The sequence below is a fragment of the Sodiomyces alkalinus genome, assembly GCF_003711515.1.
Source record: "Sodiomyces alkalinus F11 unplaced genomic scaffold SODALscaffold_2, whole genome shotgun sequence".
Taxonomy (NCBI): domain Eukaryota; kingdom Fungi; phylum Ascomycota; class Sordariomycetes; order Glomerellales; family Plectosphaerellaceae; genus Sodiomyces; species Sodiomyces alkalinus.
In genome coordinates, this window is record NW_021167080.1 from 6374159 (window position 1) to 6390425 (window position 16267).

The window sequence follows — 16267 nt, forward strand, 5'->3', positions numbered from 1 at the left end:
TTCCCCTTCCACCTAACCCGGGATCCTCTCTCGTGCTCCTCCGCATCTGCACACGGTATCCAGCTGAGGGAAACGTGGCACAGAAGCTTCGAAATCTCTATTCCAGTCTCCTCTCCATCCTCTTTTTCTCTACGAGTCCCCGTTCCTTTCATGCAAAGTAGGCGAGAGAGGGAACTTTCGGGAGAGGAAAGAGAGCGGAAAAGGAAATCTCAACAGGAAAATCCCCCCAGTTTGGGTCAGCCCTCCCGTCCATCCCAGATCCCTGTACCCTTGTAGGCTGTCCTGCCAGCCCGAAATTCCCATCGTCAAATCGTGTCCATGTCCGTCGTTCCTCGTTGAGCAAGAATTGCTATGCCAACTGCCGCTGTCTCTCCGCCATTCCTCATAGTGTCTCTTCATTGGCAGACAAAGACGCGTGAGTTTAGGCCGACTTCGCTTCCTCCTTCTTTCCGTCTAGTTTTGATTCGGACTGAAATTGGGACGGAGAAGCCGCGGGCTTGGCCTCCTCGTCAGGTTTGGCGTTGCTACCAGCCTGCTCCTCCGTCGACGCTTCCTCCACATGTTTCGATTCAGCTTCGGCGGTTGTGCCCGCGGCTGCCGAGGATGGACTCTTAGAGACTTGACTTTCTAGATCCTTGTCTTCATCCGCATTGTCGAACATTTCAGTGTCATCCGAGTCGGTTTGGACCTCGGTGCCGTCGCCAAGGAATATAATGCGGCCTTTGTAGCCGGAAATGCCGAAGCTCCTGCCGCCTTTTAGGTCAAGGTTTGCTTCATAGTCATCCTCGCGATCATCAAAGTTATGATGGACACCAGGCCCTCGGAATTCCGCTGTAATGAGGCACGCCATCGAATCAGCCCTCTCCCCCTTTAAGAAAGTACGACGACGCATTTGCGAAGGAAGCATAGAAAAAGGGAGAAGAAAAAAGAAAAGAAAAGGGAAAGGGTGGGGAGAAGAAAAAGAAAAAAAGGCCATGACGTTGTAGGGGAGCAGATAAGCCGAGCAGTAAGAATAATGTGGGGCATCCGGGCAGAGCACCCGAAGCCAGGATCCTAAGACGAGCTGGAGGATGACGCCGTACCGTATTCGGGAGGAGCGCATGGTCCATCTCCAGCAGCAACCCGCCTGGCGATCTCCTCGTACCACTCCTCCTTGGTTCTACCGCGCAAAAAGCCAATCACTATCATGGTCATGTTGTCGCAGCCGACACCTCCGGTCTCCGAGTTGGAAGCGAGGCAGTTGTCCATCATGTTCTCGCAGATCTTTTCCAGATCTTGCTTGGCCGCAATGCCACGGCGAACAAACTCGACGACGGCTTGAGAGCTCTGGCAGTCCCAGATGCCTGTGGGCAAAAAAAAAGAAAAAAAACGGGTTAGCCTGTACCGAAAACGCGTAAGAACAGGGTGGTCATCGGCTAGGCCTACCGTCGCACGCGAGGACGAGGAATTCATCGTCGTCGGTGATTTCATGAACCTCGACATCGGGGAAAGCGGTGACAATTTGTGCCTCGGGGGAGAGCTCTGCGCTCTTCTTGAATTCGAAATCGCCAATGGCGCGAGACAGGGCCAAGTTTCCGTTGACGCGACCAAAGTCGACAAAGCCCCCGGCGGCGTTAATACGCGACTTCTCGGCTATTGTCATGTGAATAGACGCTCGGGTTAGCCGCGCCCAATCGGCCCAGAACTTGGTAGGGGCAGAACACCGTACCTTCGAGTTGAGGCTTGTGATCTTGCGACAGGGGTTTCGCGCGGCCCTTGATACCGAGAACACTTCTCGAATCGCCAGCATTCGCCTGTTGTCACATGTATCAGTCCAGATCCCCATCATGTTGGGGTGGGGGCGACGAACTATGTAAATCTTGTCGCCCGTAATCAATCCGACGCAGGCAGTACAGCCGGAAACCTCCTCTTCGTAGCGGGGGTCTGTTTAGAGACGTAGGCAAGGCATCAGTTTGGAGAGCGTTCTATACATGTCCCATGGCTTGCACGGCGATCCGCGGCGATTCGCGAAAAATAAAAGGGAGCGGTAGAAAGACGAAAGGAGGGGGAGGAGAGGCAGGCGTTTCGGGCTTTACCGTTGAGAATAGCGCGATCGGTCGCGAGAAAGCCGTCCTTCAACGCCTGTTCGTAGTTGCCCTTTTTGAAGGTATCCTGTTTCGCAACGATCTCATGGATGTTCTCGCCTGCGAATAAAGCCACCTTGTCGCCGCCGTGACCGTCGAAAACACCGAAGAAGGAAATCCTGGATGGATGGTTCTTTGCTTCTTCGCTACCGGGAGGAAGGAGGTCGAGGACGGTGGTATGGGCATCCTCCATGCTTATCCGCCAACCTTGCATGGCGGAGACGCCATAGATGAGCCTGTCATCTTCGCCACTCTCCGATGTCTAAATACCAAAGAGCAGGGATTAGCAATGAGCCTTCAGATATACGGACTCGAGAAAAGGAGAGAAGGGTAGTGCAGGGTGACCTGAAGCAAGTCAACCAGGTTGTGGGGAAGTTATGACATCCATGTGATGGACACTCCCAGAAACAAGGTGAACCATCAGAGCGCTGCGTGACAACACCATGGCATGTGTGATCATACCAAAGTCTGCCTCGGCACCAGTAAAAAGCGCACAAGATTGAAAGATGGGCTTGAAGTGAAGTGACAGAAGGGACCCAGAAACAACGGGGCAGCACAGCACATACCTTCTCGACAACGGGTTCAGAGAGAGTTTGACCCATGGTGTTGAGCAAAGTCCGGCGGCTCAGCTACCAGGGCAGAGGCCAGAGTCGTGTGGAGGTAGGAGGGAAATCGGTTAGACAGTGGTCAAAGTCGAAGACAAAGGTGGCGCAGGTGCAGAAGGGGCCAGGTGGTCGGATGAACTAAGGAAGCCGGGGATGACGAGTGAGAGAGTGTGCAAAGCCGGTTTAGAGAAGGTGTCGGGTAAGCAGGGGAAAATCGAGAAAACAAGAAGAGGAAAAAAAAAAAGGTAGTCGGGTCCAGCAATAGGGTATGGTTCAAAAGAGGTGCTGGTGGGCAGAAATCTTCGTGCTGGGTAGGTGTAGGTAGTCAAGTTCTAGATCTCGCGCGCAGAATTGGCAGGAGCGGGGTATCCGAGCGGCGGGCAAATTGCCCTAGCGATAAGCACTGTCGGTTACTCTAGACGCCAAAGGACCGTTCTGATCAGGAGAAACTGTGCAAGACGGCTTGGGTGAGTGGGAAGTGAAAGGTTAAGAAGGAGGATAGTAAGAAAATCATAGGCCGTGTAAAGAGTACCGTGTGTGGTGAGGTGAAGAAATAATGGAGAGGAGGAAGAAATTTTCACACCTTAGGAGGTTATGAAAGGAAAGGGGGGGTGATGGATGATCAAGGTACTTTGACCTGGCACAGCTGAGTACCTGAGGAAGAAGTAGTGCAGACATGGTGGGTTATGAGCGACGTAGGAGGGAAGCCTAAGGTAGTAGGACTTATTCAAGGTAGGCAGGTATGTGCCCCCGCACTTTCCCCTGGTGCCACGGAGTATATCCCAGCAGGAAACGCTTCTATTAGTATAGAGTACCTCTAGGGTAACTATTCGTAGGTATCAGTTCCTTTTGTCATATTTGTTAGGTTTGGATGAGTGTGTATCCAAACTTTGTTGCCTACTTCGTACTTTCGTGTGTGAGAAAAGCTTCCATAATTCCCCAATACGGAAATCAGCCACCTTACCGTATACATACACATAGACAAATGCTTCCTTACCCCTGAGGTCAAGAAATGGATCTCATAGCCCATCACATCTTAACTTAAGCACGCCATCCAAGCAATATCCTAGCAGCTTACCGTATAGAATCCTACTAAACAGCCAAGGCGTGTTGTGGATAGTCGTTATAGACCTTTTCTGCCCACTGATTAAGATATGCATGGTGTTCTTATAAGGACGATAAAGCCACGTAACAAATCGTCTTTCTTTTGTGGTTATTTTGGAGGGTTTGTCCGTCTTTATCAGTTCATGAGAGACTCCAGGGAAAATGACGGAGTGAGCACGGGATGCACTAGCCAAGACCAGCCAAACTCCAATAAGCTCTGGTCTCGATCCTGGCTCCTGGCTTCTGCACTCTCGAAATTCCGCATCCCTCCATACGGCCCGAGCTCATCATCCCCCGCAGCCCGCAGCCCACAGCCCACAGCCCACAGACACCACGACACTGACGCAGTGTGTGTGGGTAGCGATGAGGTCCCTCAAGGGTTTTCTCGGGTTTTGCTGGTCATTTCCTACGCACAGACCCACGTATTTCCATCGCAGAACGCGGGGTGAATTGCAATTTCCGTCCGACGCTCCAAGGTACAAGTACCGGTTACGAGTACGAAATACCTTAATTACGCCTACACGATACAGCCAGAAATTGGGTAAACCCGAGGAAGAGGATGTTCTCAACGCCGAGGTACGTTATTCTGACGTACGTTGTACATGGGCCTGTACACGAAGCACGAGTCACTAGTCTCGTCTCATTACTCAGTACAGGGGCGTACAGGTATCAGAGCAAGTTAATAAGGTACCTAGATAACAGTAGATACAACCCCGAGTGGCCTGCAGACAGGCTGGCGGACAGGCAGACTAAGGTACGGTACCTTAGGTAATGCAGTGGCCAGAGAGACGGACTGTGGGTATAAGGAACCGCATAACGCAACACGGAGCATCGGAAACAAAAAGAAGAAAAATCACCATTAAAGAAACACAGCGTAGTCCCCTTCACTGTTTTCCCGCCCCAGCGCGGAGAGGCCCTCGTTCTGGCTGTTCCCCTTCCTCGACAAGCTCCTGCACCGCCTCTTCCCCAGAACACCACTATCCTCCCTGTCCAGTGACGACCATACTTCGGTCACCCAGTCCGATACATCAGACTCGCCCTTTGACGCATGTGAGTGTTTGGGAGAAGACTCGTATGTGCCTCTGTTCTCTCCCTCCCCTCCCCGGCTTCCGCCCGGTAACCCACCGTCCTTCATCCACATCCCCGACGGCTGCACCTGGCGAATAGATGAGACCGGTCGCTCCGCCAACGGCTCCCTGTTGCGGGCCGTCTCCCACTTGCTCGGCGACATCAGGGTGACGCTGGAATCGCTATCTTGGGACCCCTCCCTGCCTTCGCTGCCGTCCCTTCGCTCACGCAGCGACACACCTTTGCCCATCCACGTGCTGTACCGCTTATTCTCCCCATGCCCACCCACCGCGGTCGACGGCCTCCTGCGAGACCTGGCCGGTCGCGACACTCGCGACGACCTGCTCGGATAGAACGGCGACTCGTGCACCAGCTCCCGCTCCTGGTACCGTAGCCCGAGAGATTCAGACGGTATGGTCTGCCAGTTCACCGTCCTGCGGACCACCGCCTTGGGTGGAATCGTCTGCCAGTTTTCGTTTTCATCACCCCGAGGTCCTGAACCTGCCGACACCGATCGCACCGATCCCGACAGCAGCGAGGACGACGTATCCGCCGAAAACTGATATCGACGGGGATGGCGCGGCGGCGCTACCGAGCGGCCGCCGAACCAAGGACTGGCATCCGACCGGCGGCTCACGGGCCGCGTACGTGACATGTCGCTCCACCGAGATTGAGACTCGTGCCGTTGAAGTGACTTGGGATCACCTCGCCATTCGCTGTAGCCCGATAAAGTCTCGAAACTCGGCTGCGATATGGCGTCGCTGTCGCTGTAGACTCTGAAACCCCTTGGACGGCTGCCGAGGGGAAGCTTCCTGGCGTACGTCGGGTGGGATCCTAGCGGGCTTGATCGTTCAGGAATACACGAGAGTGCGTCGGAACTGGCCGCCGCAGACAGGGCCGGAATGTCAACTTCATTGGCTTGTGAAGACCCCTCAGGTTGTTTGCTTTTGTCGACTGCCTGAGCGGTCCCTCCCATCGGCTGGAAGCTCATGCTAAGATCGTCTGCGGAAGGGATGGTGACGTCCAATTTGCCCCGAAAGGAGCTCTCTGTTTGGTTGCGGGAAAAGGGCGGGTTGGATGCAATGTCGCGCATGCTGTCGTACAAGCTCAGGACAGAATAGCGGCTCCGCCGTTGTGACAGGCGGTTCCTACTTGGCTCCCCGGCGATGTCCTCTCCGGTGAGCCACGAGTTTTGTGCGCCAGGCAGGGTATAATAACCAACAGAAGGTAGTTTGGGCAAAGTAGGGGGTTCTTGCGTGATACTGGGCTGGGAGCCGCCGTCTAAGCTCGACGCCACCGAACGTGTCGATCTGAACCTCCGCAAAGCAGCACGCCAATACCCCATTTGACCCGGTCGATTTGCGGCTTCGGGAGGCGGGATGGCTCCGTGAGCCTTCGCGGACCTGGCGTCGTCATACAGGCTGCCGTTTTCGACGAAGCTCCCAGGAACGGGACGGGAGATGTCTTGGCCCTGGATCTTCCGAAACTTGCGTTCCCGTCTTCGTCGGAGACATAAGAGCAACAGCACTAGAGATGCGATGACGATGATTGGGACCAGCACGGCCAGCATGATTTGTTCAGCACTCAAGCCAGGGCCGAGAGTCAATCCAGGCTCGGAGTCGGAGCTCTCGCTCTCTGTTGGAGTTTCGGAGGCCGTAGGAGCGATGGTTGGGGTCGAAGTAGACGTGGTGGAGGACAGATCGGCGGGCGAAAGCACGCCTAGGCGTACGACTTCTGTTTCACTTTCACCAGAGCTTCTCTCGGTCGCACGTAGAGTGAGCTGAATGGTGTCGCCTTGACTAGACGGCACTGGCGGCGTACCCGATATGACAAGTCCGTCGAGTTCGATCCAGTCTTGAGAGGGGTCCGTTTCGATTTCAAGAAAAACATCCTCGGGCCTCCAGAGATACGGTTCTAAATCGAGAGAGAAGTCTTCTGTGGCCGTAGCTTCCAAGTCCGAAACTGTCCTTCGGAAGATATCAGTGGCGATAGTGACGACCATCTGAATGCTGAGGGTATCGGACAAGGAATTTTGGAGGATGATAGTAGAGTTGCTGGATCGGGCATCAGTCGGGGGTCTCCCTCGAATCTCCAATGTAGACTCGTCTACCGACAACCACTCAGGCATATTCTCCGTCAAGACGGTGAGCTCAGCTGGATTGACCGCCTCCCCATCCAACTCGATTTCGTCCCTGAGACCACGGTGGGATATAGATGCTCCTCGTGTAGCGTTCAGTCTCACGACTGGATCGGCCATGGTCAATTTGCGACTGCCGACGACAAGGGAGAAGAGTACATAGGCGGCAGAGAAGCCCTCCACGTCGGAAGCGACAAGATGAAAGCTGAAGGTCTGTGGAGGTTGGATGAGGTTCTCGAACGGCGGTGTCTGGCCGGAGAAGGTCAAGTTGCCGGCATCGAACAGAATCCAGGACGGTAAAGGACTGCTATCGGCGGACGTAGCGTAGTAGTTGAGAGGACCCGGGGGCGAGAACGTGTCTTCGGCGAATGTGAAGGAAAAGGGGGAGGACGGATATGATACCAAGGCGTCTGGAGCTGCGCGGTCGCCAAAGTCCCGTATTTGCTCCGACAGGGGAATGGCGACTTCAGGGGCACGGTTTCGAGATACCACGAAAGTTGCGGTCATGGTCTCCGAACCAGAGTCATCTGTGGCGATAATGTCGACGGGTATCCCGACGACCTCCCCATCGGGTACATCCTCCTCTTCCGGCGTCCCGTACAGATGCCCGGTCTGCTCATCGATAGACAGCCATCGTGGACCGTCGTTCAAGCTGTACGTGATGTTGGATTCCGAGAAGAATGTCTGCGGCGATAGGGTGTAGGAGAAGACTTTGGCTGTCCTAGCAACGGGAGGCAATTGAGAATTGAAGGGGAAATAGACCGACGGTCGACTAGATGCGAGACTGACAAGACTCAAGGTCGTCAAGATCAGTAAGCTCGACGCCATGGTGAGCTCCCAGGACAGAAGCGAAAGCACAGACAGCACTGCTGTAGGTGAGAATATGCAAGGTAAGAGCAAAGCGTTTCCAAAGGAGTACGAATGGAAGAAGCAAAAAGGGGAAGAGAAAGCCGTCTGGCGGCTGTATGAATCTAAGGGTCTCGAGGAGAAAACTAGAAAGCAAGCAGACGAAGACAACCGAGGACAGACGAGAGCATCGTCAGTGTCACCCATGTCGCAGGGACAAGACAGACAACTTGGCTTTGGAAGACAACGACACGTCCGGGAGTGAATATGTCTCCCTACGCGCCGAAGCACAGAAAGTACGAGCAGGCGCGAGCCTCCTTCGACCCGTCATAGCCACCCGTTGCAGAATGAGCGTCAGTTTAGCCCATGCCAGAAATGCAAAGGCATTGTATTCTGCGGCGGCTGTTAGGGAATCTGACACGGTGAGGGTTGGGATCCGTGTCGAGAGCATTCCAGTGGTGTCTCCTCTCGGCTCGGAGGGACTCGAGGGAGGTCGGGTCAGACATGGCCACTTTTTGCAGCGGCTGCTGGGTATGAGCGACAAGAATGAATACAATATGGTTTCTCTGGGTGGAATTTGCCAGCCCGTGAATAATTTTTAGTTGCAATGGATGCAATGGATGCAATGGAAGCGCTTGGTTGTAGACAACATGGAGGTGACAGCGACGTTATTGGAGTCCGACGTCGATCGAGGAAGATATTCGAACTGGAAGAGAGACAGGCACAGGCACGGATACAGGGAGTAAGTACTTTGGTACGAGATAAGATGTACAGACCGCTGCAGAATCCACGTGCATTTTTGCGTTATCGCCCGGGCCCAAAATCGCAACGTAGTAACTAGGTATCGGGGTCCCAAAACCCCCTCTGAAAACTATCTCTTTTCACATACCGCTAAAAGTCTCCCTTCTTCTGGGAGGGGGCCAACAAAAGCCCTCGAATCTTCCATAGGGGGTACGAGGAAGATAATGGCCTATCGTGACGTGAGTCATAGAGGACGGGAGGGAGCTGTCGCCCCCTTTGATTGAAATCGGCTCATCCGTCACTTTTGACCCCTTTGGCCTTCAGTCAAAAATTCTCTCACAAAAGAACAACCTCAACTCATGTCCATTACCGGTCAATTACTCGCCCGCCTTTCACTCTGTGTTTCTCGTTTTTTCACATAGTTACCGAATGTAGACACAAAACCAACAGGAAACTAACAAAAGTAAGACTTAAAAAAAAAAAGAGAAAAAAAAAAAAAGAGATAAACAGCAGCAGCGTCGACGCCGTGAATTCGTCCCTAGTCGTCCCCAACGAAACCCGATAGGCCAACAACAGCGTGATGAAGATCCCTGAGAGCCCCTTGATAATTGCGGAGGCCATGGACTCCAACGGACTCAAAACCTCTCCCTCCCCCGAATTTTCACCCTTGGCGTTGGCCGACGATCTCGCGCCGTTGCCCGAGTACAAGGCAGCCCAGACGTCCAGCTTTGACATGTCGGGTCTTCTGTCCAGTCCCCTCCGGCTGCACGAGGACCTCTCGTCAGGTTGCGGAGGGCAGACTTGGCCGGCGGGGATGGTCTTGGCCAAGCACATGCTACGGTATCACAGGTGTGATCTGCGTGACGCGAGGATGTGAGTTTTTACACTTACATATCCCTCCTTCCTCCCTGTCCTGTCCTGCCGATGCCCTTGAAAACGAACATATAAGCATCCAAGCCCTTTCCGTTTCGTAGTACTGATGCGGTGAATGGACGAACAGATTAGAACTCGGCGCGGGTGGTGGCCTTGTTGGTCTCGCCGTCGCCAGCGGTTGTCAGCTACAGAACCAGTCGACGTTTCTGCTCACCGACCAAGAGGAGATGTTCTCGCTTATGAAGTACAACATCGCCTTGAACAACCTCCAGGATAGAATCAAGCCAATGATATTGAATTGGTACGTTTGATGCCCCGCAAAAAGCCTTTGCCGAGACGCTGTGCTCACGCATGGGAAACTCGCAAGATTGGTGCTGGCCTGGTGCCGCGAGTACATCTGTTCTATCCATCTCCCTACCTCAAGTGTCTGCTAACCGCTCGCCACGTGGCTACCTTAGGGGAGAACCTCTTCCGCAGGACGTCGTGGACATGAAACCCAATGTCATACTGGCGGCTGACTGCGTCTACTTCGAGCCGGCTTTCCCGCTCCTGCTCGATACTCTGTCCGCTCTGTTCGCGCTCAACGCGGATGCCGTGGTCTATTTTTGCTTCAAGAAGAGAAGGCGCGCCGATATGCGCTTCCTCAGCAAAGCCCAGAAGATGTTCCGGGTAGACCAGGTCTTCGACGAGGACCGGCCCGTATTCAGCAGGGAGAGTCTTTTCCTGTTCACGTTTCGAAGTAAAAAGGCCACCCAGCTGCAGTGAATTGGTGATTACCGAATAGAAAACGGACATTGCGTGGTCTGTCTGTCGTCTCTCGCTGGGGTTTTTGAAGGAAACGTGATGCTGAAACTGGTTCTCATGGGTGCATGTCTGACAGCTGACCGACCAACGACCTCCGACCTTCACCCCATCTTCATGCGACAGTGGTTGGTTGCACAGCGACTATTGAATTCCTTTGAAACAAGTTTGCCTGACCGCAAGAGATATGCTTCAAATGATGAACAGGACTCCCGACTGGAGCGGCTTTCTTTGGGGTCGGTACCACTGCTCAGACCCAGGTATCACAGATGTCGGTCGGGTTTGTCACACACGCTCGAGCCCCAGTGTCTTTTCTTCATAAAAATAGGTAAGAAAAGATAAGACAAAGGCTCATGGCGGCGGCGGGTATTGTATTCCTTCAACTGGCCAATGCAATAAATGGATGTTTCTTTGCGTTTGTTCATGGTAATCAAGTCGTCCAGACGCTTCGCTTTGATTTACAGTTCCAGTGAGTAAGGTGCCTAGTACGAACTGATTACCGCGTATATTTTGTACTCCGTACTCCATATGTCCGACAAGTCGACGTGTTCGTCAGCTAATATTCGTAAAAGTATTACTTACTGCAGGACGACGGGGTAAGAGGAAGTTCTGGAAGTGTTGTCGTGGTTGAATTTTAAAAAGCCGGGTTGCGCTAGTCAGGGACAAGTGCAACGTTCGTTGGCGACAGGCGTGGTGCGTGGTGAGTGGTGAATTGTGGGTGGTGGCGGCGGCGGTGACAGGTACCGGTAAGAAAGAGCCTCAGAATTTTCAGCGCAACAGACCGTTGACTGTTGGGAGTTGGTCACTGTAAAATAAGTAACTCCGTACACTGTACGCACTGTGAGTGAGCTGGCAACCCACTGTGCAGAGGAAGCGTGCTAACCCGAATTGACCCAAGGCACGGAGGATATGATTGGGCCGTTCCTGGTGCCTTGCATGGTCGGATGCAAGGAACGAAAACGTCCTCCCGCCCCCACCAACTCAAGATTGTTCAAAAAGAAACGGGCAGTGACATTTTGGTCACCGAGGGATGCTTATAATTAATAATGACTGAGCAACCACCTCTTTCTTCGTCGATTTTTCGCAGTCTCGAGGTTACCCAATACCAGCAGCCGTTGGATGCCACAACTTTGCTTCTGTGTCGTTGTTTCGAAACCGTTAGCAAGATTGAAGCCGGTTCATCCTATCTAGACCCCACGACCTCTGCACTAGCATCCCTCTCCCTCACTACGTCCCAGGTCGCAGATTTTGGTTGGAGGTGAAGGTATCCTCGACGACCTGGAGGAGTTCTCACTCGATCAGTCACGTTGTTTAAGCTGTCCATCTATCTAACCTACCGACTACTGTGATTATTGCCTGGATAGTATCCACATAGAATGCGAAGCAGCTCAATTCATGTTCGTAGGGTTATTCTGGATACCCGAGTCGGCGGACGAACCATTCAAACCATCCACTCCGTTTCGTTGGAATTGACCCCAAGCATCTCGTCTCCTTGCTTTCCTTCATTGCCTTGCGTTCTCCTCCATCTCAAACAGTGTCTTTCGGCGGCAGTTGAGTTGCAAAGGGCGGAGTCCCACCCACCTATTCGCCTTTTTTGTGTGTGTTGCTTTTGTCGGAACGAATCTTGTCGGCATCTTTTGTCCGTACGGTATTGCTTCGTACCTTACGAAGTACCTTACGTTGGATGACACCTAGGTACCTTAGGTACGTACGTTGTGCATACAAATACAATGTAGAACCCCCCAGACCCCTGTCCAGAAGGACTCGAGCCTCAATTCTCTCTTCGCCCATTCGCTGGGGGTCCGTTGTGTTGTTCCCTTCTCCACACACACCTCCTTTACCATCTTTACCATCATCCGTCCATCCATCGGCTTCATCCACATGAATCAATGGGTCTAGGTGCCTTACGTGCGGGCTTTGACCCGCCTGCGCCCCAGCTGTACGAATTGGGTCCTAGCAACTGGGGCTGTTTCCACCTCTCTCACCTGTTTGGGCGCACTTTCGCCATAAAAATTCCCTCCCCATGTCTTCGCTTCGCTCTCTTCCCTCCTTCGCTCCCTCTCTTTCTCATATCAAGACCATCACAATCCGTTCCTTCTTTTCCACAGCTCTTGAGCAGGCTCATTCACTCGCCGGCCGGTCAGAATTCATTCTTTTTACATACGTATCTGCTCAGGCACCCCTGTCATCACTTCGGCCTCTCTCCTTCTGAAACTCCATCCGCCGATTTCACGTTCCCTGAACATTCCCAATATCATCTCGGCTTGAGCCAGCTCAGCCCCAGATTTGCATTGACAACTTGCATTCCTTGACTTGGAACCTGCTCAGACAACCCCCAGTTTACTCCTTCTCTTTGAACCCTTCCTCAGCGAGGAACAGCATACCATCCGAATTTTACACAGTCTCCTTCAGACGACCATCGCAGATCTTCGTATACGCCCCAACCACCTACTACGGGTTACGCCCTACGAACCACAATGAAGACCGCTGCCGCCCTTCTCTGCGCCGCCCTGGCTACCACTGCCATCGCCCAGCCTCACCATCATGACATCGGACGTCGCCATGTCCACGCGAACCACGCAAAAAACGCCAAACGTGCCCTGGTCACCGAATGGGTCACCGAGACGGCCTACGTGACCGAGTACTACGATTCCACCACCACCGTCTGGATCACCCCTGGTGCCGAGCCGTCCAACAGTCGGGACGCTCAGTTCTTCGAGCCGGAGCTGTCCAGCCCTTCCCCCACACCCTCTCCTTCGCCTCAGCCTGAAGCGGAACCCGAGCCCGAGCCCGAGCCCGAGCCTGAACCTGAGCCGGAGCAAGAACCAGTTCACGTACCGGAGGAGCCGGAGTCGGAGCCTGAACCAGAGCCTCAGCCTCAGACGCAACCTCAACCGGAGCCCGAACCCGAACCGGAGCCTGAACCCGAGTCAGAGCCAGAGCCAGAGCCAGAGTCAGAGTCAGAGTCAGAGCCCCAGACCCCGCCGCCTTCCAACGCCAACGGAGGTGGTCATAGTTCCAACAACCACGCCGTCGACAGCGGCAGCGTCCCCGGCAACGCTCACACCGGCGACCTGACCTACTTCGACCTCGCCCTGGGCGCCTGCGGCCTGGACGATTCCGGCAAGGACGAAACCCACAACTTCGTCGCCCTCTCCCACCTCATGATGGGCACGCGGTCCAACGACAACCCCATGTGCGGCGAGACCATCACCATCCGCGCCAACGGCAAGGAGGTCACCGCCGTGGTCCGCGACAAGTGCATGGGCTGCGCGAGGGAGGACATTGACGTCTCCAAGGCCGCCTTCCTCGCGCTCTTTGACGAGCTCACCTCCGGCCGCGTCAAGGTCTCTTGGTGGTTCAACTAGAGCTTTCTCGCTCCTCCCCTCAGACAGACCGCTTCGCAAAAAGAAACTTGGCCTGCCTTGCCTTTTTCTTTTTTTCTTTCTTTCCACGTACACAGAACACACCTCGGATCACAATAAAGGGGGGAACGGGCGCTAAATTGGACAAGTCTATAAGAGACGAACGTCCGCTTTGACGATTGATGACTGGGGTTTTACCATTCGCTTCCTGGGGTTTTGGGTTTCTTTTCTATCTTCTGATACCAAACATTAAGGGGGGGGTTCTTATGGCTTGGGGATTCTTGAGATCTACTTGGCCGGCTTGGTGTCTGACTTTCTACACGGACCAAAGGGGAAAATCGGGAAATATATAGAGTCGTAGACATTCTGTGTACATATACAGATCCACCCGCAACGTAGCCTGTCATAACGACGGGCTTCTGTGCCGGGCACAATTCAAGAAACTTTTTCAAACCACAACGCTGAGCACACATTAAGACGTGGGGGGACTCATGTGGGGGACTTATCAGTCATCTACGACAAGGTAGTGTTGTACGGCTAAAATACCGCTCCGGGCAGTCGGTAACAAATCTGGGTATCATGTTGGAACAAACGCCTCCGGGAAATCATCGACCCATGCCTGTCATTTCCACATCATCCTCATAGCTTTCCTCGTCTTCATAATCATCCTCGTCGTCATCATCATCATCATCGTCGTCGTTGTCGTCGTCCTCATCATCGATGTCCTCAACATCTTCATCCCTGCCAAAGGCCCGACGATGACGTGAATAATTCCGGGCAGTATCTTCTTCCATATGGCCATCGTATTCTGCCTCCACCACCCCCGACTCTTCCAAGTCAGCCCACTTTTCAGGAGTGGGAGTAGAAACGTCCTCGAACCCTTCCTCCAATGTTGCCTCAGCGGGGCCACCCCTCATGGCAGCGATCCAGCCCAGACCTCGGCTCCGTCCCCGTTCAGAGCCCCGCGCCCTCTTGCTTCCCCGACCAACAGCAGCATCGCCAGGCCGCGAATCCGGGAGCGGCCTCCTCCGCTTCCTCTCGTCGCCGCTCAAGCCGGCGTCCCAGCCAAGACCCCTCGTCCGCGGTCTACCGCCCCTCCAAGGCGCCCGCCGCCTCCTGGTAGTCCCCATCTTCCGCTCGTCGTCGACGGGGCCCTGCGCATACACGGTGACGCGGTCCTTCTCGCCCTTCTTGACCTTGACCGCCATGAGGTCCTCGAGGAACCGCGTCTGGCCGGCCCGCTCGCCCGTCTTGTCACTCCAAATGGGGATCCGGATGCCTTGCGCGCGCTTGATTTCGTGGAAGCGGTCGTGTTCGGGCTGCTGCGCCTCGGCGCTCTGCTTCGGCACGAGTTTCTTCTCGGTCGCCACGATGCGGGACCAGCTCGCCGCGAGCAGGTCCACGTCGCCGGGCAGCGTGCGGAGGGACGGGAGACGACGCTTGTCGTAGGGGGAGGTCTGTTCGGTGAATAAGAGCTCGGTGCCTAGGACGCGGGCCCAGGAACCCTCGAAGACGCGGTTGCGGTAGTGAAAGATGGGGTGCTCGGAATGGAGGTCCAGGATCTGGATTTCCTCGTCGTCGGCTTGGAGGTCTTCTTGCGGCCCCTTGGGAGGCTCTTCTTCTTCCGGTTTCTTCCCTGAATTAGGGATGCCAGGCTGCGGCGACTTTCCCTGTTGACCTGGTATTTGCTGGCCTGCCGCTTCCTCGTCCTCCTCGTCTTCGGGCTCGGGCAAATGAACGTCGTCAGCATTGTCCTCGTCGTCGTCCGAGTCGATGCGATGATGTGTCATCTCCGGTACTTTCCGGGATCCCGTGTTCAGCCAATTCTTCATCTGGTGCCCGCCTCTTGAAGATACCGGGACTCGGCGTGGTCGCTGAGAGAATTCGGGAATCGAAAAATCAACTGTTAGGTAGTAGGTCTGGAGCTTGTCAGGATACTGCGAAGGACGGGCGTACGATGACTCGGAAATGGGATACCGGGTGGTTTTGACGTACTTCGGTTTCAGTATTGGAGTATTCGTACACCCATTCGTCTTCATCGTCGCATTCTGTTGGTGGGGGTACGGAGCTTGCTGGCAGTGGTGCTATGTTCGGGGATGTTGTTGAATTGGCACCAGGTACGAGAGACGTTGTTGCAAACAACGATGTGGTGTTGGGAGGGTCGAACTCCATGGGGCCGGATGAAGAAGGCTCGTCCATCCTTATGGTCGTGTGGGTTCTGGAACCAAAATTGGCCCAGAACAACTCGAACCTCTTGGTGGGAGCTTAGGCGGATGACGTCGGGATGGAATGGGATGTTGAAGTTTGACGGAGTATCCGTATAATTAATCGGGAGCTTCAGCGAACTTTGGTTGTACTTCGTAACTCGTATGATGAGAGATAAGATAAGACCAAGGTTCGTTCTAGACGCATGCATAATTCGTGTCTGGAGTTGTGAGAGCATCGCCCCACTGCGTCGTAAGTACACCGTACGAGCCACAAGCATTCGTATGAAGTCTGTGCTCCGTACTCGGTACTATCACGTCGAGGGCCCCCTCGTCCATTGCCCCGCTATCGCGACTATCTCCAGTGTCTGGAGGGGTACCTTAAATTTCCCATCTCGAA

General features: G+C 54.2%; 5 protein-coding genes across 5 annotated transcripts; 2 read left to right on the top strand and 3 right to left on the bottom strand.

Moving 5' to 3' along the window:
* Positions 1-233: 233 nt before the first annotated feature.
* SODALDRAFT_128354 (protein phosphatase 2C) lies at positions 234-2981 on the bottom strand. Its single transcript, XM_028606682.1, has 7 exons — positions 2690-2981; positions 2076-2385; positions 1850-1923; positions 1709-1793; positions 1426-1632; positions 1083-1343; positions 234-831 (listed from the first exon to the last, which is right to left on the bottom strand). The coding sequence occupies exons 1-7, from the start codon at positions 2723-2725 to the stop codon at positions 422-424; spliced, it is 1383 nt and encodes a 460-aa protein (XP_028469554.1). The 5' UTR covers positions 2726-2981; the 3' UTR covers positions 234-421.
* A 987-nt stretch (positions 2982-3968) lies between these two features.
* SODALDRAFT_357832 (hypothetical protein) lies at positions 3969-8680 on the bottom strand (the record flags this gene model as incomplete). The annotated part of the gene is made up of 8 exons (XM_028614041.1): positions 3969-4171; positions 4247-4301; positions 4428-4471; positions 4721-7998; positions 8087-8276; positions 8305-8449; positions 8545-8589; positions 8660-8680. The coding sequence occupies 8 exons, from the start codon at positions 8678-8680 to the stop codon at positions 3969-3971; spliced, it is 3981 nt and encodes a 1326-aa protein (XP_028469555.1).
* Positions 8681-9243: 563 nt separating this feature from the next.
* Positions 9244-10262, top strand: SODALDRAFT_272607 (hypothetical protein; the record flags this gene model as incomplete). Its single annotated transcript, XM_028607841.1, has 3 exons — positions 9244-9497; positions 9625-9798; positions 9956-10262. The coding sequence occupies 3 exons, from the start codon at positions 9244-9246 to the stop codon at positions 10260-10262; spliced, it is 735 nt and encodes a 244-aa protein (XP_028469556.1).
* Positions 10263-12300: 2038 nt separating this feature from the next.
* Positions 12301-13999, top strand: SODALDRAFT_331528 (hypothetical protein). The gene has a single exon (XM_028611471.1). It carries the CDS (start codon positions 12776-12778, stop codon positions 13664-13666), a length of 891 nt encoding a protein of 296 aa, XP_028469557.1. The 5' UTR covers positions 12301-12775; the 3' UTR covers positions 13667-13999.
* Positions 14000-14144: 145 nt separating this feature from the next.
* On the bottom strand, positions 14145-16206 carry SODALDRAFT_377406 (hypothetical protein; the record flags this gene model as incomplete). Its single annotated transcript, XM_028614907.1, has 3 exons — positions 14145-15600; positions 15659-15927; positions 16143-16206. 3 exons carry the CDS (start codon positions 16204-16206, stop codon positions 14269-14271), a joined length of 1665 nt encoding a protein of 554 aa, XP_028469558.1. The 3' UTR covers positions 14145-14268.
* Positions 16207-16267: the final 61 nt, after the last annotated feature.